This window comes from Tyto alba, unplaced genomic scaffold, assembly GCF_018691265.1.
Source record: "Tyto alba isolate M040663 unplaced genomic scaffold, T.alba_DEE_v4.0 Super-Scaffold_9, whole genome shotgun sequence".
Taxonomy (NCBI): domain Eukaryota; kingdom Metazoa; phylum Chordata; class Aves; order Strigiformes; family Tytonidae; genus Tyto; species Tyto alba.
The window spans coordinates 15,201,909-15,227,360 of record NW_024881330.1 but is presented as its reverse complement, the minus strand read 5'-3'; the positions used below and the strand labels follow the sequence as shown (position 1 = coordinate 15,227,360).

Here is a 25,452-nt window from a genome sequence, read left to right as displayed (position 1 = left end):
ATGCAGTGCTACCTTACCGAGCAAAAGTTTCACACAGTTGAGGTCTGTTTAAAAATGGAGTATGGGTTTCAGTAGTGCATCTCATAAAACATCCAGCAGCTCTCTCAGTCTGTGGTCTGCAACTCAAGCTCCTTCTGAGATTTTGGTGCTGACCAGCCATTCTGCTCCTTGGGCACCAGCTGTCTCCAAATCCCTCTTGCCTTGGAGCAGACATTTCCAGATGGAATCTGGGTCAGCATTTCTGTTTAAGGGCTAAAAGCTGAGGGGGATAAGAGCGGGAAAGGAGAGGTAGGAGTATCCCAAGAAGGGGTTGTAAGCTCTAAAGCAGACCTAAGGTTCTCCTAGAGAACCTTGTGTCAGATCATGGAAAGTTCACACCCATCCCACAAGGTATCTAACCTAACAGAGTCAGATTTTCTAACAGGAAACCAGGGAGATCATAGTTGATAGAGAAACATATATTTCTACACTGTTGAGGCTGATGAAGCCTCTCAAATATCCAACAAGAGTTACCTAAAATCATTAGATTCTTACAAGCTCTCTTTACTGAACATAGAAGCAAGGAGATTTTGGATAATTTTGTCCTCAGTTTGATTCTTTCTGTCAGTTGTTTGTAGGTATATCAAGTTCTAGTCATTGTTTATATCTTACTCAGAGGAACAACAACTGGTGGAGGCTGTGTTTATAGGCTCAAGTAGTCATTACATGGTGTCAAAACCAAAAATGACATTTTACAGAATAGTCCTAGAATTACTTTCCTCCCTACACTTGACAAACCACATGTGACTGCTTTTCCTCTTCCATTCTCTTTAAGCTTTGCCACCATGATTGATGTATCCAGTACAACAGGCTGAAACACTCAAAAGTGTCATGACTTCTGGTACCAGAACTGAAACTATCTAGGATCCTAAAGCAGAGAAATATTGTTTGTGGTGGGTTTTTTTGTTTGTTTGGTTTGGTTTTGTTTATTTTTTTTTTTTTATTATTTTACTTCAGATGCCCCCAGATTTATTCAGTACTGTAAGGTACAGAAGAGGAAAGTTCTTCTTAATACTAAATTTGGATTGGAAAGGATGCCAGCAGACTCTCAGAACTTCTGGCTGAATCAGCCCATGGTTATAAGCAGGATGTATTAACCTGGAGTCCAACCACAGGATCTAGGACTCCATGAATTATTAAAATTGGCTGTAAATCTGGCCACCTGTTGATGAACACTATTTCAGGATGTTGTCTGTACTCCTTATAGTCTATTGACATTTAACTACTAACATCTGAAGAATAAGTAAGTGAAGGTAATACAAATTACCAAGGAAGTACTTAGACTCCAAGGAGGCAATGCACTACAAAAAGGTTACCTGACTACTGCTCATCTCAAAGGAAAAGAATCTTTCAGGATTTTCTTCTGTGTCTTCTCAGGGTTTCCTTGTAAAATATTCACGCCCTAGGAAATGTTTGCTTTATGGACAACACTGACTAGTTTGTTTTTCTCTCTTGCCTACAGACATTTCTCTAAGCCCGATTCAGTGAGAATTAACATGCACAATAGGCAATGTGCCTCATTAAATCTCCATCAGCAATGATGCTGCTTGAAGATTTTTCAGTGAAACTGGTTTGATAAATACCAATTTGCCAAAACCCAAGCTTTTTGTGCTAGTATATCAGTTTTGATGGATTTCCTGGTAAGGCAGGTTTCCTAGCTCCAGGATGGGATTTCTGGTCCAGCATACCAGAAGACATAACTGATTAGAAAACAGCCTTATAATAAGGCAATATAACCTCAAGGCTCTAGTGCAAACAGTGGTTTGAATTAGTCAGAGAAAGAATTTGAATCTGGATCTCCTACATTTTAAGTAAGTGCCTTCATTACAGAGTTCTTGGATATATTAAACTTCATTTCTCACTGCGTGTTTAGGGGTTTTGTGACTGTCATGGAGGGAAAAAAAAGGTAGGGTCTTGATTTCTTTTCTAATGTGTAATGAGAACATTTTTAAATGAACACAGCAATAGTAGTATCAGAAAAACGTTCCCTGCTTAGTCCTGGTCAGTGACTGAAGCGGTTAAAGAAATGGTTTCCTCTCTTACTTACACTTACCCCTCTTTATCCCTGATAAATAACAAAGAAGTCACTGTAAGTCTCTCAGTACTGTGGAACAGATAGCATCATTCACGTCAGTTTGGCAACATTTCCCAAAATGCCTCCTCCAAAGCTAAGTACACTAGCTTCCCACTCCTACGCTCTCTATTCTTGCTCTTACATTGACCTTCTGCTCACAAAATGGAAAGTGAAGAGAAGAAAAAGATAAATAAAACAGATTTACAGTGTACAAGTCAGAGGCACAGTGCCAACACAAATCACAGAGGAACAAGTTTATTCCTGGTACGACTTTATCCTTCTATAATCCCAGCTTTCTCTTTCCTCGCCCTCTAGCTGTGGTGTATCCATTATCGAGGCCACATTTGAGGGTGTTAGTTAGATGACATTCTTTAGGACAGAGACCACTATTTATTTCTGAAAAGTACTGTATACAGTTTAACAAAAAAGAAAGGTGTTTTGAAAAGTGGGACAGTCTGTGACCAGCCTAGAAAGAAAGAGGGAGAGGAATGTCTCGACCCCTCTTGGGCCAACATTTCATCCCAGATGAACACTTGAAATCAAAGCCTTCCTTCAGCCTTTAAGAAAAGGTACTCACTTTTACATCAGTGCTGCTACTTATTCTGTCTACCAAAAGGCTGAAACATTGTAGTGCTAAGGAACTAATACTCAAATAACAAGGAAAGCATCTCAAAAGCTATTATCATAGGAAATACATTTTTTACCTAGAATGGAAAGCAGACGTGCTCTCACACACTAGGCAGTTCAAAAGCATAGTTCAGCTTTCTGAGTAGCTGTTTCCTTTGTTGTGTGATAAACCAGAAGTTAACAAAATTCCTGGAAAGATTACAAATACTCATCTCCCCTTTCTTTTCTGCCAGGCTGCCTCGAATGGTCTTCTCTCACTGGTTACTGTGCTCTCTGTAAGAGAAAGCTAGAGGCTTTTTTAGGAAGGAATTGCACACGGATGGATATCTGTCACAGCTCCTTTCACGAGGGTATATATGGGTTTTGCATGATATCTGTTCCTCCATCCCTGAGCCCTCCTGCACCTGGCTTCAGAGTCCCAGCACCCAACTGAAAAGCTGACAACTACTTCATGCAGATTTGAACTAGCAGCAGCTTCCTGGATAACCCAAAGATGACGTTCTGCTGAGACCTATGATACACCACTGTCCTGCTAAATGGCCTCTCCCAGTGTAGAGGAACGGTGATATGGGAGGAGGTACAGCAGTCATTCAAGCTCATCCTGCCCTGTGGTTTCAATCCTGAAATATGTCCTTCTGGACTGCGTCTACCAACACAATCTGGCTCGGAGCAACCATTGCGGAGCAATCTGTAAGCATAAAACCATCATTTGTGGGTTTCTGGCTCAAACACCCATTGATAACATCAACTTTTCTTTTGCTACTCTGTGGACTGTGGGTTCATGGAACCCAAAAGATGTGAAATAGCACCAGTGATTTCCACTCACAGCAGACTGGCAGCTCATCCATTGACATTAACAGTCTCCTTGGAGGAAGGCTTTTGTGGAAAAGTCTCTCTACATGTTCTATGAAGTCTGCATTACTCTTCCAGCACACAAACAGCCACAAGTATCCTATAAATAATTAGTACTCACTTGGATACAATACCAAAGTCTTCTGTCTCTCACATAAGTGAAAAGTTGGGCATGAAGAGTCAGTCCTGAAAGAAAATTAAAAAAAAAAAAAAAAGGCAAAAGACATATTCCCATATACTAAAGAAATTTTCCATGGCAAAAGCAGCTAAACATCTCACAGATAAGAGATAAATTGGAATAAACATCTGTCAGTGTTAAATAAATATCCTGGATAATGTGCAGGACAGAAATAACTACAACATCGTCAAACTCCTTTCTTCACTTTATTTAGCTGTTCTTGCATGTAGCTCCCAATCTTTGCACTGCTTCAGTTAGTGGAGCATTTATTTTTGAGTCAGCTGGATTTGTTAAGACTGTAGCAACGAAAGGCATTTCCTGAGAAGCTGCAAGGATGAGCAGCAAGAAAGAACAACAGCTAAGGAAATACGGGACCCTAGTAGTGCTTTTTATCTTCCAAGTTCAGATTTTTGGTTTTGATGTTGACAATCGACCTACAACAGATGTCTGCTCGACACACACAATTTTACCTGGACCAAAAGGTGAGGAATATCAGGTTGCTAATGCTGAGACCAGTACTGATAAAGGCTGATTTTTAAAAATAGAGACATTAAGGGCTTGTGGCATGGGCTGGGAATGAAAGATGTGAAATATTGCAGATTGTAAAAACATCTAGAAAAGTGGAACTGTGATAGAGGAAAGTGATGAAGCAAGGAGATTTGAATTTGCTTTTCTTTAGTTTCAGGAACAGTGTCACATATTCTCTGTTAGACATGTCCTTTTGCATCTTTCTCCAGCCACATAAATCTTCTCTTCTGGTATTCATCACACAATCAGTACAGCTAGCAGCCACAAATTGAGTGACTTTGTCTAAAAGTAGGCACCTATTGTGAACTGTTAATGGTTTCCTTTGCACCTACAGGTAGGGAGAGATATGCAGTATTTAAAATGACTGAACTGTCATTCAAATGTTTGCTTGTAAACACAGCTCTGCTGCATTTATCAGACCTGATCCAGCAGCTCTTGTTGAATTAAACAGGACCTTTGCTACAGATTTCAACAAGAACTAGATCAGCTCTGGCATGTGCAGGTCTTTTATCTTCAAAACACTTTGCAAATATCTGAAACCAAATTTTCTGCATTAGCTTACTTTTTGTGTAACACAACTAACATCAGTGGAATTGCCTGGAGGGTGTCTCAGCCAAAAATTAGGTCCATGACGTACAAATCTATCTTGCAGTGACAGATCTAAAATATATATTCCACACCACGGCTATTGCAGTTCAAATTATTGCTTTCTTTTTAGTAATTCATTGTATTTTTCTATAGGCTACAGACTGAGAGAAAAAAAAATGCAACTGATTTAAATTTTAAGCAGAAAAAAGATTATCAAGTCAAAAGCACTGCTACAGACTCATTTTTTTTTATGATGGATTATTCAAATGCATGTTGCTTAAAGGACCATTTTTAATCAGCAAGTTAATTTCTGTATGATTACAATCCAAGCTTAAACTTTTGCTGCCACAGCATAAATGCAGAGAGATGTAATGATCCCCAAGGGAGCTAGTGGGAGTTTGTTTAGTTAGTAGCTGAATAATGGCAGGCTGCAGAACAGAGTTTGACAGAATTGTGTTTAACAAGTCACAAGGCTAATGAGGTGATCTAGTGACAACACAAGAGTAGCTGGGACTCCAGCTGGTTTCTGTGGTCTAGCTTGTATAGGGAACATTTAAAGGTTAGATATTATGGTTCTTTGCAAGCGTGATACTGAGAAAGTCAGGATTTAGTCATTATGAGTCCTGCTGTCTCCTGGCTGACACCAAGACACAAGAGAAGCCAAACAATATATTGGCACAGTCCTCACTACTACTTTAAAATTAAACTGTCATGCCCAAGTTCCACAATTGGTAAAAGGAGTATCAAGCAAATTACCTCCAAATTATTGGCTCACATCCATTGCAGGTCATCAAACACATTTTGTAGTCTATGTGATATGATCCTATAGACTAATTTCAGTTCCTACCAGAGCTGAGCTCATCCAGGACAGTTACAAGCAGCTCTTGATGGCACTGGTTGTTTTGACTGCCAGTCAGCTGGGCAATTAAAGACTGAGCAGGCTGGGGGTGTCTACTACGCTGTTATTCCTCAAGCATCCCTTGTAGTTAAGGATGAAGCATGTTGACCTAATATGGCAGAATAAAGTTTGTCCTGCTGCCAGTTTTCCCCTCTCCATCTTGTGTCTACGGACTCAGAGCACGATTCCCAGCCTAGGACCACACCACAGCCACAGGCAACACTGCTGCTCAAACTTTAACCCTAACAACAGACAAGCCTCTGACTTTTCTTGCTGTAAGTTTTATTTTCTCTGCCACATCTGTTGGGCCCCTTTGTCCTCCATTCTCCTGAAAATGGGTTTTGACCCATCCTGCACAAGTTTCACCTCCATCTGCTCAGCATCTTCGGCTGTGGTAGAACACGGTCGTACTCCCACAAGCCAGAGGTGCTGAGCTCACACAGTATGTTGGCCAGCTTTATCTACCACCACAGGCCAGATACCTGTTGTGGCAACTTCCTCCTTGCATATGAACATGGGAGTGTCTAATGGGTCAAAGAAACCAGAAGTGTGAAGAATTAAAAGATATTTAACAGCTGGAAGACTTCCTACACTGTCTCACCTCACCTATCCCAGTGCAAGGCACAAATTGTCCTTTAGGCCAGATCCAGTCTGTGGGCTACAGGTGGGATGGTCCCTGGTGCTATGCAGCAGCAATACTGTTGTTCCCATCACACAGCAAAATGGAGAGGAGAAAGCTGAGGGAGAAGTGAGGTTGTTTGGAGAGGCTCTGAATTTATAACCCTTTATTTCTTGCACTACCGGAGGTTGCATTACTCAATTCATCATCTAGGCATTCACAGTTGCTACAATCTCAGGCACCTGACCTCTCTGCATACTCATCCTGAAAATCACCTGTTCAAAAAGGGTCATTAGTGTTGTGAAAACTGGCTACTTCTTGTACAAGCCACATGTAACTTGTTCAAGCTAATTTGTGCAAATCAAATCTTCCTTCAAAAATATACTCTTTGTTATGCTTATATGTGAGATGTCATAAGAGAAGTATGATATGAGTGATGGGATGAAAAGAAAGGGTAATTCCAGGCTGATTATCAGGAAAGTCTTCAAACTGGTTGTGACAGTCCCACCAGCTCCCAAAATGCATGAAGCAAAACCAGAGGCCTTTGTGTATAACACAAAGAACTAGAAAATACTCTGGAAAGATGCAGTCTCTCAGGAAGAGAAGGAATGCAGTAAATGTCCTGTAAACCCTTTGCAATTTCTGTTGCAATGATAGAAGTCAGTCTGAATTAAACTGCTCAGCATTAGAAAGGAATCGGAGGTTAAGTCTGACCTCTGGTGGTTCTGTGTGATGGAACCAGGCGCCTTCCAATCCCCTCTGTCCATCGGCTGCTTTCTCATTGTTGGTGTGAGCACATGAATGTTGAAGTCTGTTCGTGAAGAATTATGCAAAGAAATTTTCTAAACAGGCACTCCAAAAAAAAAAAGGAAACAATGGATAAGAGAAAAGCAAAGGCTGGCACTCCTCTCCCAGTTTCCTTCTCTAGGCAATGCTCGGGTCTCTTCTCAAAAAGAAGGGGTTATTTTTCATGAACGTAGCCCGCACGCAATTGCTGTCTTGTTCTGCCTTCCTGAAAAAGTTTTTGAGGTACACAACAAGCTGGCTTATATAGAAGTTAAAAATAGAAATGTGTGCAGCATTTTCTAGGACCATTACTGAAATACCCTAGGAAACCAAAAAAGGAAAAAAACATGTGCTTTGGACCAAAACAGATTTTCAATAATCATAACTAGTGTTTTTTATTGTTTGACCTGAGATGTTTAGGAACAACTTGGTCTTAGCTGGAGTGCTGTGGCCCAGGACCTCTGAAAACACTGGTGCACTGATGAGTAACTACAGCAATAAAGGCCAAGTTCTGTACTCCATCTATTTCTTGGGTCCAAAGAGAACCAGATCAAGCGTAAACAAACCAATGAACTTTCCAGGGCAGCCGAGTGCTTGGCCTAGCAAAATTAGTCATGGCCCTACTGATTACTTTCCACCCTTCCAAGCTCAGAAGCTGCCTGCTGGTGCAGCTGCCGAGAGAGGACCTGGGACTGTGGGCAGGCAGCAGCTAATGCAGTGAGAGCAAAAAGCATCGGTTGTTGCTCCATGTCCTGGCAGCGGCAGGAACATCAGCTCTGCTCCCCGGGGCTCTGCCTTCAACCAGTGCGCCAGCTCTGTCCTTTCTTCTAGCCTGCTCTCTTCTGGAGACTGCAAGCTCAGCTTTGTCTAACCTGCAAAGGAAGTTTTAAAAGTGGGCTGTTGACATAGATGAGATGGGATCTGACGTGGTCTGAGTAAATTAATAAGCAGCAACATGATGGCAGAAATAAGCAGAGGGCCCAAAACTGTGATTCCTAAACTCCCATTAGAAGCATGAGCAGAGGGAGAAGATGACTAGGGGTGGGGGCTGGTTCTGCAGAAGCTAATTTCATGTGGATTCATGAGAGCTCAGTGCTTCAGAAGGCTGCCTCTAGATTTTGCTATCTCTCCCAGGTCCCAGATCATTTTCTTTGAAATCCAGACACAGGAACTTCAAAGGTCTTGAATCAGATCCAAGTTGAGAAACTGAAATTAGATGAAATCTGAAGAATACTGGGAATTTCCCATACCAATTTAGATGTAAAACATTTCCTTATTATTATTTCTGACAAATGATGCGTATAAACTCCATGATACTGGCTGGCGCCTCAAAATAGAATTTACTGTGGTTTCCAGTATAGCTGTCCATCTCTCAGCTTTAACTGCACTTATGCAATTCCACTCCTGGAAAATCTCAAACTCTCTCAGAAATCAGATATACTGTTATCCACATTTCCTTCCAAAAATATAAAATGCCTTACCACATCCTATAGGCTGTTCAAACCTATAACTAAACTTCCCTCTTAGTGCCTCATGTTTGATCTGAAGAACCCTTTAATTGTAACACATAATTCTATTTTTCAACTCTTTTAGAATTCCTCATTTTAGCGTACATTAAATTTCTGAAGTTTATCGGCCTATGCTACAAAGCAGGTATGTGGGGACTTAAACACATAAACTCAGAAGATACTGGGTGTGTATGTCTTCTTAACAATGTCAGTCTGATTCCTCACTGAATCTACCATAATCCATTGGTCTGTGAGATCATGTCAGAATGGCAGGGGAATAGTCTGGGAAAATTAAATTGGGCAGACCAAGTGAAAAGAGAATCAGGAATAATTTAAATTATTTCTGTGTTATTAAAGAAAAAATATGTCCCAGTCATGCACAAAGACCCACACTTTCTAATAATACAAGTCAGCAGAACTTCACTGAGCCTACTGAAGGCTTGGGTCTGGCTCATTCTGTTGGGTTTGTCTGGGATAGAGTTAATTTTCTTCACAGAAGCTGGTATGGGGCTATGTTTTGGATTTGTGCTGAAAACAGTATTGATAATTAAGGGATGTTTTTGTTATTGCTGAGCAGTGCTTACACAGAGTCAAGGCCTTTTCTGCTCCTCACCCCACCCCACCAGCAAGTAGCTGGGGGTGCACAAGAAGTTGCAGGGGGACACAGGCAGGACAGCTGACCCCAACTGACCAAAGGGATATTCCATACCATATGGTGTCATACTCAGCATATAAAGCTGGGGGAAGAAGAAGGAAGGAGGAACATTCGGAGTGATGGTCTTTGTCTTCCCAAGTAATTGTTACATGTGATGGAGCCCTGCTGTCCTGGAGATGGTTGAGCACTTGCCTGCCAGTGGGAAGTGGTGAATGAATTCCTTGTTTTGCTTTGCTTGTGCACATGGCTTTTGCTTTACCTATTAAACTGTCTTTATCTCAACTCATGAGTTTTCTCACTTTTACTCTTCCAGTTCTCTCCTCCATCTCACTGTGGGCGAGTGAGCGAGCGGCTGTGTGGGGCTTTATTGCCAGCTGGGGTTAAACCATAACATTCCTGCAATGCAGTAGGAGAAGAGGGTATTTCCAGTGAAGTTAGTGGACATTTATAAGTAGAAAGCAGAAAAGTGAGCAGACAATCCAGTTTATTCTTGAAGGTTCTTTCTACTTTACCAGTGAAGGGCCCCTGTTGTCTAAACTGCACCTGGGTGAAAAAGGACAACAAGTCCAAGAACTTGTGAGTAAATTGCTTTATATCTCATGTTGGAATCTGTGGGAGCCCTGTGTGTTCCTGAAGAACACCTGGGAGAGTGGCTGTGGGTACGGGTGCACACTACAGCTGCACTCATCTGCCAGGTGTTCTGCCAAAAAGGGAGGCCCAACATCTTCTTCCCCCACTCTGACCATGTGGTCCTACCTTCACCTTGTGCTGGCTCAGCTGTTTACCCATCAGACTTTACACCGAGCTGATTCAGCTCACTTACTAAAAATGTGTATTATTCGCTTTATTCATATTCTTCTTCTGTTTAGTGAGTTGAATTCCTTCAACACGGGGTCAGAAGAGAGCTTAAACACCAAGCAGAGGTGAGGGAGGTGTGTAGGCCAGTGTTGGGGGCTGAAGGCAGGAGGAAGGACAAGGAAGAGGACATCATGTCAGATAGGCAGAAAATCCTGTCAGCACTAGCCATATATAGCTTGAAAGCAAGAATCCCTACTACTACGGGAAATTTGCTAAGGAACTAAAAGACACTGAAAGTGCAATTAGAGGAAATCTTGAGGCTTTCCATTGACGTAGTTGTGACATGCTCATACACTGAAAGACAAACTGGGCTGTATTTGCTTATTTCTTGGAGTCTGCGACTCCCTCTAGTGACAGAACCTCTCTCAATAGAGATTGTGCCTGTGCAAGCGCTGCAAAGGTTCACCGGGTGCTCAGGGACACTGTGTCCATAGCCTGCAGACGGAAGAAGCTCAGAGCTAATCCTGTAGTTATCTGCAAGGCTCTTCCAGGAGGGAAAGACATTCAGGTGCTCCTGGAGGGGTCTCAAGGCTTCAGAATTATACACATCTCCTTATCCCTTTAGTTTAACACTCAGGACAGGCAGAAATCACCTGTACTCTTCACACTGTGTGGGGCAGGGAAGGGTCCCTATGACACCTCAGGTGAGACTATGAGCATGAAACATGGAGCTCAGCAGAACTGTGTCACACATGATCAGAGGATAAAACTGTGCAACAGATTCCATACAAAGCCTTTGTGGTAGGACAGTGCCTATGCCTAGAAATGTTAAATACATTCAAGGCAAGCAGTGCAAAGCAGCCATGTCCATACTAATCAAGGTTAACCATATCTCCTCCCCTCACAGCAAATCAGTCATGCCCCCCATGGCGTTTCAAGGACTTTTTGGCTGGTGGTGGACTTTTTCTGATTCAGAGTATCTGATGTAGGAGGTCAACTGTGCTGTAGCCCAGCAGAAGTTGAGTTTCTATCATTTGAAAGGGTAGGTATGCCCTGGAGGCTGGAGGAAGGTATACCTGCAAAAGAGAGGCTGAGAGAGCATTAACGTTTCTGTAGTATCTTTTGGTGAAGACAGAAACTGGAGATGACCTGAAGCCATGGCTTGCCAGCACACCTGGTGAAGTGTCTCAGAAAAGCCCTGTCTGGACCCAGGGAGTCTCTCAGCAGAACTCTGAGTGAAAAGGCTGGATGCTATGTGCTCCCAGAGAGACACACATGCATAAGCCCAGCTAGGAGTCTCCTCTTGGCTTTATCCTTTAGGCATCCTGCAGACATCCTTTCACTGTGATGCAGGGCTGCCTCTACAGAAAAGTGTGGGTTTGATAATCCCCACGGATTACATGCTGATTCTCCAAGAACCAGGGTCAGCCCTTGATCACAAGAGCTAGAGAGTCACCAAATATTTTTGAGCAATTTAACCCGAAAACTTCCTCCATTTGTGAATACAAAGCTGATAAATTGCCTACAAAAGATTCAGCAGGGAAATCTAAGTCATTTAAATGTCAGTAAATTCTTCCTAATTAAATTATTACCAAAAGTAACCTCGCAACATTGTATTATTCACTGAAACTCCTAAAGAGGCAGAGACCCTTTCAACTGCCTAAAAATCCTGCTGATTATTAGACCTTCACCATTTTCCCGAGCTTGTTTATAGGAGAAGGAAGGACTGGGGTTCCCTCTCAATTACAATTAAAATTTTCTAATGACTGCAAAAGTAATTTACTGCTTATGACTCTGCTTTCCTTCTGCCTCACATACTCCCAAACTGGGAGAGTCTAGTAATTTATTGTTCATGTGTTCACTTTAGTAGTCTGGTATTTTAAATCTGTGACACAGAAGAAGTGAATCAGCTTGAGGGAATACTAACAAGGTTGAGAAATGGTCTTGCTTCAGCTACTGGATCCAAGTGCTTCACTCATGCTTCAAATGCCAGTGTAGTGCATTATCTGACATCTTTGCAACCACGGTTTTAAGGTGACAATCTGCTAATTCAGCTAAAACTTAACCTGACACTGCCCCAAGTGTAAAGCAGAACAAAGGAGAGGTTAACCTCGAGGTATAGACTACAAGCATAAGAGGTCAGGGATCAGAGGGTTTTTTTCCTGTAAGAAAACTCATGTTGCACAAAGCACAGCAATACAAAATTCAAAAACCCAGCCCAGAGCACTGCTAGAATTTAGATCTAGTTTTCTGGCAGACTACAAAAAAAAAGTGGCTAATACAGTGGGATGGCCTGTCCACATGAATTCCCAGAGGAAAGGGAGAGGTTCTTATTATAAATTAGAGACAAAGCCAACTCAACTCCTGCCCAAAACAAAGTCAACCAGACTCTCACAATCCCTCGTACCTGGTTGCAAATCACAGCGAGACCACGAGGGGGGAGCATAACCCAAGAGTTCATGTTTCTTGCCAAAATCTGAGATCCCACAACAGCTAAAGGAGGACACAATCCATTTATAATTATAACACCATATTATCAAACACTGGGCGTAGTCCAGTCCTAAACTAACAATGAGATGGTACCATTAATTAATACCGTTTGCTTCTACCTTTGATTTGTAATGGCCTACACATTCTTAGTTCAAATATGGGGAGAAAAGTAGGACTTCTCTCCCTTGCAGATAGGCAAATTATTATTCTTCCCATTTTCCTAGGTAGAGAAACTAAGGCAGAGTGTGTAGCAGGCTGCTTTATGCCAAGATGAAACAGGTGATAGATCTTACTTCCCTCTCCCTTAGGCTTTTAGAGGGCTTGAGCAAAAATCAAGACAACATGATGTGTTCTCAATAAAAGTTGAGACACTCCCTAATCTCTCAAAAATCTTCAGAACAAACTTTCTCAAACATTTGACACTTTCATCTGTCAGGCTCTCGGTCTGATGGCCCACACAAGGCAACCTAGCTTTGTCTCCAGCAGCCCTGTACGTGAAAAGCTTGCTTTGAAGTCTCTCAGAAAAAAAAAAAAAAAAAAAATATCATTGCAGCTTTTAGTGGCTCAAAATGTTGAAACTGAGATTGGAAGAAAACATCATCAGAAAGTAATCACAGCTTCTCCACTGGTACACTGACTTTCTTTCCTGAGCTCCGCTTCTAAGACTAACTGTCTAAGCAAGGTTTCAAACAAACAAACATGCATCTTTCTCATACAGAGGGGCCTTCCTTCTGCAGAAAACAGTCTCCCGAGAGCCTTTAACCCTACAGAGCAGTCTGCAAGCCACAGGGAATGTAACAAGCTGGCCTGAGAGAGGTGATGAGGACTGCCAAGGTGACAGGCAGTCCCCTGGTTTGGAAGGTCAGCAGGAATTAGGTTTGCTCTCCTGAAACCCCCTCAGCAGTTTCTACACCAGACCCAGAGTTACGGCCTACCTTACACAAAGGAATTCATTGCACAGGGAAAGGTTGGATGTGAGGAGCCTCCTGCTTCTCATTCCCCTTATGGAGAGCATGTTTCATTTGTTAAATATCCCCGTGTTGCATTTCTAGTCAGGACTCATCCAGCTTTTCCAGCCTTTGAATCACACCCTACTTATTTTCTACTATCATACATTTCTCCCCCTGTACAGGTTTGCAGACTGTGATCAGATCAGCTCTTAACCTTCTCCTGGAATTTCATTTCACAAGCTCTGTGTCAGCCTCTGGGAATCTTTTCTGAATTTCTGAACTACTGAGAAGTGACTTTTACAGTTTTCCCAAGGGTGTGGAATAGGACAATTACTTGATTTCTCAGTTGTAAATGTTGTTAGCACTGAGGTCAACAGCAAAATTAAACTGTACAGTCTGGCTCTGCTGTTTGATGATCTCTAGACAAAAACCCAGTATAAGCAGGAATCCTTCCATCAGCTCCAGGCTTAGATCCACAGCTTCAACTCAATATTTAAGGAACTTGGCTTTTGGAAATATATACTTATTTTTCCAGTATTTTTTAAGAACTAATGAAGATAGAGATGTTTAAAATTTCTGTTGCTGACTGGTTATAGCCTTTTCCCTTCCTACTTTGTCCTGTAGCCCCTGGTGATAAAAACAAAGCACCTGAGTGAGCCAGAAAACACACCACGTCATGTTTTCTCTTTGTCCATCCCTCTAGCAAATGCCTTCTCACTCTAACTCAGACAGAAGTTCAGCCCTTTATCTTTCTGAGCTAGGACCACTGACCACCTCCCTAACGGGCATCCTGACTGACTGATTGAGTCTGCCCTCCACAAGACAGTCCTAACACTGAAGGTTTTTTTCAGCATACAGGGATAGACTCAGCCCAGTCCATGTTACTGACATGGAAAGGAGCCAAACAACTAATACTCCATTTTATATGCTGCAATTGATACGAGCCACTTCTCATCTGTCATCACCCCACAGAACAGCCCACAATATGCTACTTATGGCTACAGAAGTAGAAGTTAAGTCAGGAATGAGTGAGCAGTATTTTTCAGAAAATAAGAATGAGATCCAATGAAACAGTCTGAAAGCAACCAGGGGAAACTACTTTCCCACTCAGCACATAATTAAATCATTGACCTCTTTGCCACAGGATATTACAGCGGCCAAAAATATAAATAGGTTTAAAAGGCACAGGACTAATCTGCGCAGGGAAGAATCGCTAGTGGCTGTTCATGAATGCTTGGATGCAGTGCTTGGCTCAGACAGTCCCTTTAAACTGCTGCCCGTGAGAGACTGGAAGTGGCTGCCTGGGTCACAGTCACACTCAGCACACCTCAGAACATCTGCTGCCGGGGCTGGAGGCACCATCCTCAGTGAGGCAGGTTATGGTCTTGTCACGTAATGCTGTTCTGTCCTCGCTTCTCTTTTGCTGACATCCAGACAGACTTCCCTCCCTTGGGTCTCCGTATGCTGAACTGCAGCTTCTTCTCCCCTTCTGGGCTGCAGGCACAGCACAACCGGCTGCCCCTCTCCCGTGAGATCCTGGCCTGGCCGAGGGACCGTTGCTTCCCACTGCGTGGCCAGGCTTATTGCAGACAAGGGTAGGGGACAGGGGGAAGGCTTTGGGAGGCTGCCTGTATTCAGTACTGGTGGTTTGGTGCAAAAGGATGCAGGGGTTGTCCTCCCTCAGCATTTGTCTAAAAAAAAAAAAAAAAAAAAAAAAAAACAGAGGAAAGATGTTCTTGGGCTTTGGCTCAAAACTGATAAGTAGAAGATAAGAAAATCAACTTTAGTTGTGCCTCTAATTTCCTGCATAATGTGAAGCAAAACTGTATGCTGCCTAAAGAAGGACATAACATTTCTCTTCTACTAGTTGCTGTCTTGCTCCTTTAGACTGTAAGCTGCTCAATGAGACGCTGTCTCTTACAATAGTAAGAGTACTTACGCATTACTATACAGGAACCTGTGTAATAGGGTCTTGATGTCATTTGAAGAAGTCTCTGCACTACTGTAATAAATGCAGTGGTTTTACCTCTTACAGATACTCTATGACATTTTCAAAATAAAGCATCAGAGTAATTCCAAAACATGTTTGTTTTATGAACATATAAATGTCACCTGCCACTGCCTGTCACTGAAGGCAAACTTCTTCCATACTAAGTGCTAATGTTAAGATCTATTTCAACATATTTACATTCCTCCCATTCCAAAAGCATCTGCATACCTTAAACACAGTCACTATGAACAGTCACTAGGAACAATTTATAAATTCCTATCGCTTCCCCTGGCAGTTCTTCCGTGTGTGTACAGGTTTCCCAACGGAGAAAGATCTGCTTATTTATCTGCTTTATAGATAATAGGGCTTAAAGGGTAGGACTGGAAATTGGTATTGTGTTATTCTCATGTTGGAATATCATCTCCAAAAGGGAAAGTTTTTAGCTTTTCCTGATGATGGTCAGATTCATCAGCTCTTCTCTGGAAATTTATCCCATGGCTACTGTGCCTTCAATATAAATAGAAAGAAATTAGTAGGAGAAAAAAAAAAACCTCTGAACTTTACTTTCTGAGGATGTACAGTTGCACCTGCTGCACTAAGAGAAATGTACCATGATGCTTTATTTTCTGTTTTTTGGAAGGGGATGAAGGTGAAAAAGGAGATAGAGGAGAAGTGGGCAAACAAGGAAAGGTTGGACCAAAAGGACCAAAAGGTATTTATGACAGTTTGTTGGCTATTACTGGTATCTAAATAACATTATACACAACTATACTGGTGCATATGATCAGTGATGTTTAGTGCTTTTCATTCCTGTTGCACCAGTGTATTTCACAATCCTGTCAAACATTAATCAGTGAACCTCATGATACTCAGAGAGCTTGGTGCAATTCCTACCAATACATAAGAGAGTTATACATGGCAATAAAGTCATGTAATAAACCAGTACATTTACTGCTGCTCTCCCAAATGGCTGTCATGAATGTGATCCACAAGACCCAGATCATACATATAATCATTACTGAGATCATATGTATAATTAGAAAGATTACTGCTCTCTTTCTGAAATGATCCTTTAGCTGAAACTGAATTTGGAAAGTTATTTCCTGGTAATACATCAGGATGCTCAACAACATTTGGCCTCAGTTGTCCCTATTTTGCAGAAAAGCAGAGGCATACACTGAGAAAGTTCCTCTGCTCAAACAGCATCTGAGCTGAGAACAAGGAGTCGCAGATGTCTCAGGACTTGGCTCTATTAAACATATCCCATATCCACAGTGTGAGTTGGGAAGAGCATTTGGAGGCACCAGATGTGATGGTGTCAGCCTTGTTTGCATTCTTTAATTCAAAAGCTTAATTTATCATTAAAGTTTAATGATAATACATATGCATGGTCTTTCTTCCTCAGCAGTGGTTTAAGACTAATCAGGAAAGATTTTACTTTTACAGAAACTTTAAAATCACACTGTTAGTACTGTTATAATAAAAAAACTTTTCCATTTTTAAATGCATTCACATGATTTTGCTTCTTAGTTAAAAAAAAAAAAAAAATCAGGTAAGATACAAGGGAATTGGGTAACCAACCATTCACGAAGCATCTTAGTGATTCAGTGTGCAAACTGAAATTCCCTAAATTGGGCTGCCATCATTAGCAAGCTATTTTAGAACTTAAATGATTAATCAATTAAAAAGGCATCCATTATTTTGAGGGTCTGAGGACTGGGAAAGCACATACAGCAAATCTAGTAGCTCTCTATTTGCAGTCCTGCTTTGAGAAGGATTCCCAGCAAAGCCATGAGAACTCTACCTCAAGGAAGAAGGAAAGGCTTTTGTCTAGGGTAGACAAAAACAAAACAAAACAAATAAAGCCTGCTGTTGGTCTGGTTTGGCTGTGAAGTAAAATCAGTATCTGAATACTTACTAGAAGTTCTTGTTTGTACTTTCTGTAAGAAAACATGTTATTTCTGGGCATTTGAACAGGTAGTTCTATTAAGGTGCCTTGCAATGTCCTACTGTTGTATCCTACAGTAGCAGAGATCTGCACTGTCCTCCAGCTATTCTCAGGGCTCCGCTAATTTCGACTTCGCCACACATGCAAACTGGCCATGCTCAGGAAAAATAGCAGCAATAAAGAGATTAGTGTCTTGGCAAAGAAATTACAGGAACCATTCATATTCATTTCCTCTTTATTTCTTCTCTTAGGAAACAAAGGACCTGTCGGGGATGTTGGTGACCAGGGAATGCTTGGGAAAATTGGTCCAATTGGTGGAAAGGGTAAGCTCTGGCCTGGGAATTTTCTTGTTTTTTCCCTCAAGGTAAATATGTGTTTTGTGAGTGTTCCAGGTATGGAGTAATATCAAATAACGGCTGTGACCAATGCTCTCCAAATAAAGTTATGCATAAAGATTGGTGATGAGAGCTAACTGAGATATTCTTGTTTTATTTCCCATGTGCAATATATCCAACTTCACTAAAATAATTTGCTTTATGAGTTAAGAAATCAAGCCTCTCTGATAATAAAAGAAGGGAGAAATCCAGCCCTTGTGAAGAAAATCTTCTGAATGATCTAAACGAGAAAGCCAAATTTGTACCTCTGTTTTGAATGCTGAAGGCCTAAGTCAGTATTCTGCTGCTGCTAAGGATGTCACACCTTGTCACCTGCACTGCTGTGGGACATGTGAGTGAGCAATGCACAGGACAGCTCAGTAAGGAAAGGATTTTAGGAGTTTAAAGAAAGCACTCATGTAACCAGGGACAACAACTACTTGCAAGTCAAGGTAGACTCCAAGTCTACCTGGGCAATAATGTAATGAAATTATGCTCTAGTCATCTGAGAAGAGGATCAGGCATTCCTTCCCAGTATTCCTAAAGAGCTACTTAAGAAGGAATATTACTTCTGTCACAAGGAGACCTGCCTTGAAAGCTGAGCAGGTACTCACTCCACTGTCCCCGGGGAAACTGGTCTCTAACCAGCACATCAACCCAAGCATGTGGGTGGAACAATCTCCCCAGGGAGCTTCTCACGCCAATGTTTTTAATAAGCCTTCGATGGCCTCTAGCCAGCCTCACTATCAGAGAAGAACAAAAGAATTTGGCCTGGGGGAGCAATTTTCAGAACGACCTAGACAACTGAAAACACGGATGGTTATCTCCTAAAATGTCTTCAATCACCAAACGAGACCAGAATTTAAGAATCCCACAAACTGTTTATCTGTAAGTAAACCAATGTTCTGAGCCTTTAAATCAAGCTCTCTCTCAACTTGAATGTACAATTTATTGCCCCCTTCCAGTTTTTCTCGGTTTTTTTCTTTATTTGCAGAAGCAAAGGTCACTAAGTCACTGTTCAAATCTACCATTAAACATTCAAGTTCTTAATGAAGCAACCCTGAAATTTCAGCTTCTAAGTGTGCAGTATCAAACAATGCTAATTAAAATGACAGCCAACTCCTAATTTCTTTTAAAAACCACAGCCATATAAAAGAAAAAGCACATCAAAACAAGGCCATCAACAAGGCAGAGCAAGCATTAGTATTTTTTGACCTCTGAGGGTTTTAATTCACAAAAGAGCTGACAAGAATTTAAGATAAAAACCAGCTGTTTCTGATCTAAATTACAGCTGAGATTTTTTAAAAAGCTAATCACCTCCACGTATATAGTAGCACAGCATTTGGAGAAGTATTTCTATCATTTTTATGATTTACAGAAGAAGAGGAAAGCAGGTGGATGAAAATAAATCACATTTCCATGAACTATATCTGAAATGAAATGCTGCTCCTTACTGACCTCATTTCATGCAGGTACTAACTGCTGCCCGCACACATCATCTGTTGCACACATGAATTCAGTGGCTTAGTGCACATCAGCCTCAGCTGGTGCCTCATGCTGTCATGGAGCTACTGAACCCAGGGAAGGGATCTGTCCTGAAAGGCAACAAGAAAAGCCAGGTCTCATCTCCTGCAGATTTCTTGAGTGCTTTCAGCCTCTCAGAATCATTTTGCAGTTGCTATTTAAAGTGGTACCAGGAACCAGCAGCACACAAGATGCCTGTGTTATCAGTGAGTTAGCTATTAAAGGGTTCTCCTTATTTCCATACACGAAAATTAATCGTGGTGTGTTTGACTTGGCACATCTACCAGTACAGTACCTCAGGTCTTTCTATCAGAAGCACACCGTTAGTATATTATTAAACAGGTTTTCAAATAGGCTCCCCTGACATGTGCACCGTCTGAGATCTGAGAATATATTTTCCTCTTTATTCAGGTGACAAAGGAGCCAAAGGCTTACTGGGAGTTTCTGGAAAAAAGGGAAAAGCAGGTATGCTATGTCTCCTTTTCTGCAGAATGGCCAAATCTACTCGGTCTTTGATTTCAGGGCTGGTTTGTCTGCAGTTTCATAAAATTTTGAGACCTATGGAAAAACATGAGAATAGATGAAATGAATGGGAAGAGACTGAAAAAGTTTTGTTTAGCAAAATGAAGGCTTGGGTAGGGACATGACAGATGCCTATGAATATACCAACATACACAAAATATGAAGAGTTACCTCAGTTAATGGGCAATCATAAAAATTAACACATAGACAGGCCAACAGTACATTTATACTGTAAACTAGAATAAAGTTTCTGAATACTGGAGGAATGAAGTCCCTGAAGAGTTTCCTAATTGGAGCATGAAAAATGAAAAAATAAGTGATTTTAGGTAGAGTGTAATCTGTTATCAAATTAATGCAGTGCATTTGCTTACAGGAGGAGAATTGGATCTGATGACCCAGAAAGTTCTTCTCAGTCCTAATAACCTTAAATGTTTTCCCACCTTGAATGTACAGTTCTGTTTATTTTTACAAGATTTCATATGCAATGCTAATTTGGTTCTTAATGGGAAGCCATCAGCAACTTATTTTCTTCCTGAGAATAACAGGAACAAACAAAACCTATACCAAGCCAAATTTCAGTTTACCAACAAAAATATAACTGAGACTTCAGTGCTTGAAAGTTTTTGATTATTTGAGTTGGTATCGACTATTTCTGCTGTACCACAGCTGCATGCAGCAATTCACTAACTTAGTCCTTCTACCAAAGTTTTGCCAATCCTACCTTTATGCATACTCACAAAACTCCTTCGCTGAGAAAGCTGCAGTTCCACATTTCATGGATGCTGCTGCTGCTTCTATTAGAAGGCCAAGGAACCTGTGCTGTTTACAGGTACCAAGGTAGACCTTTGGCATTCAGATGCAACGCTGTAGTGATCACCATGACAAGCCTCATCTCTGCAGCTAGATAGAATCAATAATGAGAGGGGCAGAGGATGTGCAAATCCCACACTAATATGGGTGGAAAGAAGATGGCAAACTCTTCTATCTGCATTTTTAAAAGCAGGGGGGGTTAAGCCAGTTAGCAAGGGAGTGTACAGAGCCAAAATATTAAGCACTTTGATCAACAGAATTATGGTCAGCAGGGCAGGGTGAGACTAGCTCTCCACAAGTGGAGGTCAAGTCTTCAGAAGGTTTGGCAGTGGGCTACAGATCACCTTCCATGCACACACACACACACACACACACACACACACACACACACACACAAATGCTTTTAAACAGATAAATCCTCTATGCTTTGTATTGCATCAGGCACTGTCTGTGACTGTGGAAGATACCGCAGAGTTGTTGGACAACTAAATATCAATGTTGCTCGTCTTAACACGTCCATCAAGTTCGTAAAGAATGGTAAGGATCCTTATGTATTTGATGTGATTTATTTGGCTCCTGTAACATGTATCATTGCTGTTCTTCTACCATTGCTGCTTTATGGCAGCATCCATAGATGACCCAGAGAGACGGTTCCACTGTGTAAGGCACTCCAAAAACATACAGAAAAGCAGGTCTTACACCTGATATAAGCAGCAGTTGACTAAAAGCAAAAGCAATACAGAAATTATCAACAGCACAATGGAAAGAATCATGAAAAGCACAAGGCATGGCTTGCTAACTGCCTCTGCACCATCAGTCTGCTCAGGCTCAGCAGCCACTCAGGCAACAAAAGGAAAAAGTTTGTGCCAATCTGCTCTAGAGAGACAGGAAAACCTCTTGATTTTTCTGCTGCACGGGAAGGCTGCAGACACTGTACTCCAAGTGCTCCCCTCAGTGCAAGCATCATTCTCCTGTCACAAGGGACCAACACTCAAAGACAGGGGTTATAAGACGCCAGGTTTGCAGGCAGCGCTGTCAGGTGAACTGTGCAAACTGCCCCCACTGAAAGAAAGGAAGCATGTTTCCTGACATAGCAGAGATTTTGAGAAGGCTTCACCACTGCTTCTAGGACTAGGACTGTATCAGTAAATTAAATGTATTTGAGACTAGCCTCTGACACTGTGGGCAACCAGAACACAAAATCATTCATCTATATTATAAATCCTACAAAACTGAATGCCATATTATCAGGAGTGTCCCTCCACTAACTCCTAAACTGTGTCTGGGCAACTCCTGAATTGTTTGTGAGAGTGTTAGTTGCCCCAGGCCTAAGCTCTGCTCAGAACCATTCCAGCAATCCATCAGCATGGACAATCAACTTCCAGCTGCTCGGGCATGCTCCTTGGCACTGCTTAATTCACTAGAATACATGCTGGTTCAGAAGTTTGCCTTTTAAAGCCGATGAGCACATAGTTTTCTTCCTAGTCAATGCCACTTAGTGGCTACAGCAGCTCTGAATATCAGGCTGTATTTAAAATATCTGATTTTAGCAGTCACACTGATTTTCCTCTACATGGAAAGGGCCTGAAAAGCTATATGTAACCCTGTTTCGATCCCAGGGCACTCTTTCACAATTTGTATTCAAAAACATTCAAAGCAATGGGGATGATCCAGAGTTAGACATTGTAATTTGACCATTTAGCATGCCTTAATTTGATTAGTATTAGATATCCATGAAGTGAAAAGTGCCACAGGAGATATATGCCAATCATGACTGAATAGTTCTTGTCCTAACTGTGAAAGGTGCTTGTCAGTCCCATTAGTAGCATCAGACTCTGACCATGTCCTCATTGTTCATCACAAATTCAGTGGTGGGAATACTTTTCCTCTCTCCCTTTTATTAATTCTAATGTAAAAATAATCTCATTGTCATATTGGAACAGAAGCAACTTCAATATTTGTTGACATGCCATTAAGCAATTTTTTTCCCCCCTTAAAGTTATAGCAGGTATCAGGGAGACAGATGAAAAATTCTATTACATCGTGAAAGAAGAGAAGAATTACAGAGAAGCCTTGGTCCACTGCAGAGACAGAGGAGGAACACTGGCCATGCCTAAAGATGAGGCAACCAATGCCCTGATTGCCGACTACATCTCCAACAGCGGCCTCTTCCGAGCCTTCATTGGGCTGAATGACATGGAAAAAGAAGGACAGTTCATGTATGCAGACAACAGCCCACTGCAGAACTACAGTAACTGGAAGGAAGGGAAGCCCCACGACCCCACTGGCCGTGAAGACTGTGTGGAAATGCTCAGCACGGGAGAGTGGAATGACTCCGAGTGCCAAGTCACCATCTACTTTGTCTGTGAATTCCTCAAGAAGAGGAAATAAAAGGGCCGCAGAATGTGCCTGGCACCTGCTGTACATACAATAACCCCTCCTCATTCACCCACTGCAGGGAGAGTAGACAACAGGGACAGGGCTCAATCCAGCCTTCACCTCACTGGGCTAAGCAAGAGTAGCTACTGTTAAGATGGCAGTGTCTATAAAGTCAGCACAGGTCTGCAGGAGGCATCCAGCAAGCTGTGAATTTTTATTTCATTTCTTTGTGCAATTTAGGGCGGGCATTTCTATGTGTAATTTAGGGGCAGGTTTAGAGCACACAGAGGTATGATTTCACTAATGCCAGAAATAGTAAGCTCACTGGTATATTAATCACTGATGTGCTTTGCAAACTCCACAAAGAGTGTGATCTTTACTCATCTTTGGCCTTCACAGGAACTCCCAGTAATTTCCTTGGTGACGTCAGAGCTGGGAGAACAGATTTGCAGTTTCTCTTGAGAAAATCCTTCTTTTGTTAGAATCATAGAGTAATTTAAGTTGGAAGGGATCTTTGGAGGTCATCTGGTTGAATCTTCCGTGCAAAGTACAGCCAATTTCAAACTTACGTATACTCTCCTTAATTTGGCTGTGCAATTATATTGCCTGATATGCAGGGGAGGACTCGCTTATCTCTGCTTCCAACTCTATCGTCCGTCAAGCTGGTCTGAGGTGTGAGGAATTATCTTAGCACTTCCACATGGAAACCTGCACAGCTTGTGGGCAACCTGAGAATAGATGGAGCAATTCTAGCCTCTGATGTCCCCCAAAATTTGCGAAAAACATAGAAAAGTCTAGCACAAAGAGAACAATGCAAAGGAAGCAACACCATTGTTGTAGGCTGTAAACAGGCACATGTAGTATCTGCTATACCAATGTGCACTGCTGGTTTAACAAGTGATTCTAGGAACATGTCAACTCCCTAACTCAGTAGCCAGTGACGCTTGATGCCTAATGCTAAAATCACCTGTGCCTTTACAACACAGGAAGCAGCTATAAAACAGGCTTCATCCCCCAAGAACCCAGATTCAGGTACGGTTGAGCGACTTACTCATGCATTTCAGTGGGACTCTCCACAAATGATGAGCAGTAAGCATGAAGGCTTTGTTGTCAGTGCCCAACTACTCAGATCTTCATGTCAGTATGCCCACAATGGATCACATTTTCATATCTTTGATAATACCAAAGGAGCTCTTTTCTTCAGACACAGCAATGATTTTGCCTTCAGAAGTGAGCCTGCTCTTAGTCATGGTTCACCCTCTCTCACAGCAGGAGATGTCAAGAGAAACCCCAGGGCCCCTGCAATGGAGATCTATAGATTTTCTTTCCCACTTGACACTAAAAATTGAGTGATATCTGGAGACTAAGGAGAATGCTAGACACTAGGCACAGTGCAGCAATGTACCCTGCAGATCACTCTGAGCACTAGTTGCACATAGTCTTTCTCTGAGTATATGAAGAGCTGGATGTGCCACCAGCTAGTAATGCAGAGGGTCAGCTCCAAGTCTCCCTTCTACTGCTGTGTACAGCACTGCAAAGGCAACTGGACAACAGTCATAATTCCTCAACCTCACCCTCAACAGGAAAATCCTCCAACCCATTTATCTGGTTGTTAGACTCCAAGCTCATCTCTGAGCAATGACCAACGCAGGAGCATCCCAGGAGACTGTGACTCAGAACCACTCTTGTAATCCAGTTTCTCTGCTACTTGTTCCTCCAGAAAACTACCTGTTGCTACCAGCAGTAAATTATCTGTGTTGCTACACAGCCTCCAGAGAACTATTCAGACCATGAGTGAAGGGGTGGGACCATATTTTTTTTAATTGCTCCTCTACTACACTATGAGAGTGTTTGGGCAAGCAGGTTCACTTAGCCCAACAAAACTCATCCTGAATTGTTCCCTTCCTAGGAATTGATATTCCCCCAAATCAAGCAGAATTATACTTTTTAGGATCTATAGTAATAAACTCACTAAACTAAACACTTTGGCTTTAGATTCATTAATGGGTAATGCTAAAGAATTAATGACTAATTTAAGGCAAAATTTCTTGAAGAAAAGTAATACCTTTTAGTTCAAGCCCAGGTCTGCTAGCCTCAGCAGGTCAGTTCTTACTAGTCATACAGAAGTGTCACAGTAACATCCCTGTGGGTAGGCATAGTCACACTGATACCCTCCCCACACCTCATCTTTACTTCTGACCCAAAAAGTCAGCAAAACATGCTTGCCAGACTGAGGGTCCAAATTCTGGAAACCTCCAGCCATACTGAAACCACTGGCTGACAAAATCCAGAGGTGTACTTAATGCCACAATCAT

At 41.8% G+C, this 25,452-nt stretch overlaps 1 protein-coding gene across 1 annotated transcript; it reads left to right on the top strand.

Annotated features, from left to right (window-relative positions):
• The first annotated feature begins 3,012 nt into the window (after nt 1–3,012).
• On the top strand, nt 3,013–25,118 carry COLEC10 (collectin subfamily member 10). The gene is made up of 6 exons (XM_009969746.3): nt 3,013–4,252; nt 16,221–16,292; nt 17,780–17,851; nt 19,838–19,891; nt 21,200–21,295; nt 22,758–25,118. The coding sequence occupies exons 1-6, from the start codon at nt 4,105–4,107 to the stop codon at nt 23,147–23,149; spliced, it is 834 nt and encodes a 277-aa protein (XP_009968048.1). The 5' UTR covers nt 3,013–4,104; the 3' UTR covers nt 23,150–25,118.
• The last annotated feature ends 334 nt before the right edge of the window (nt 25,119–25,452 follow it).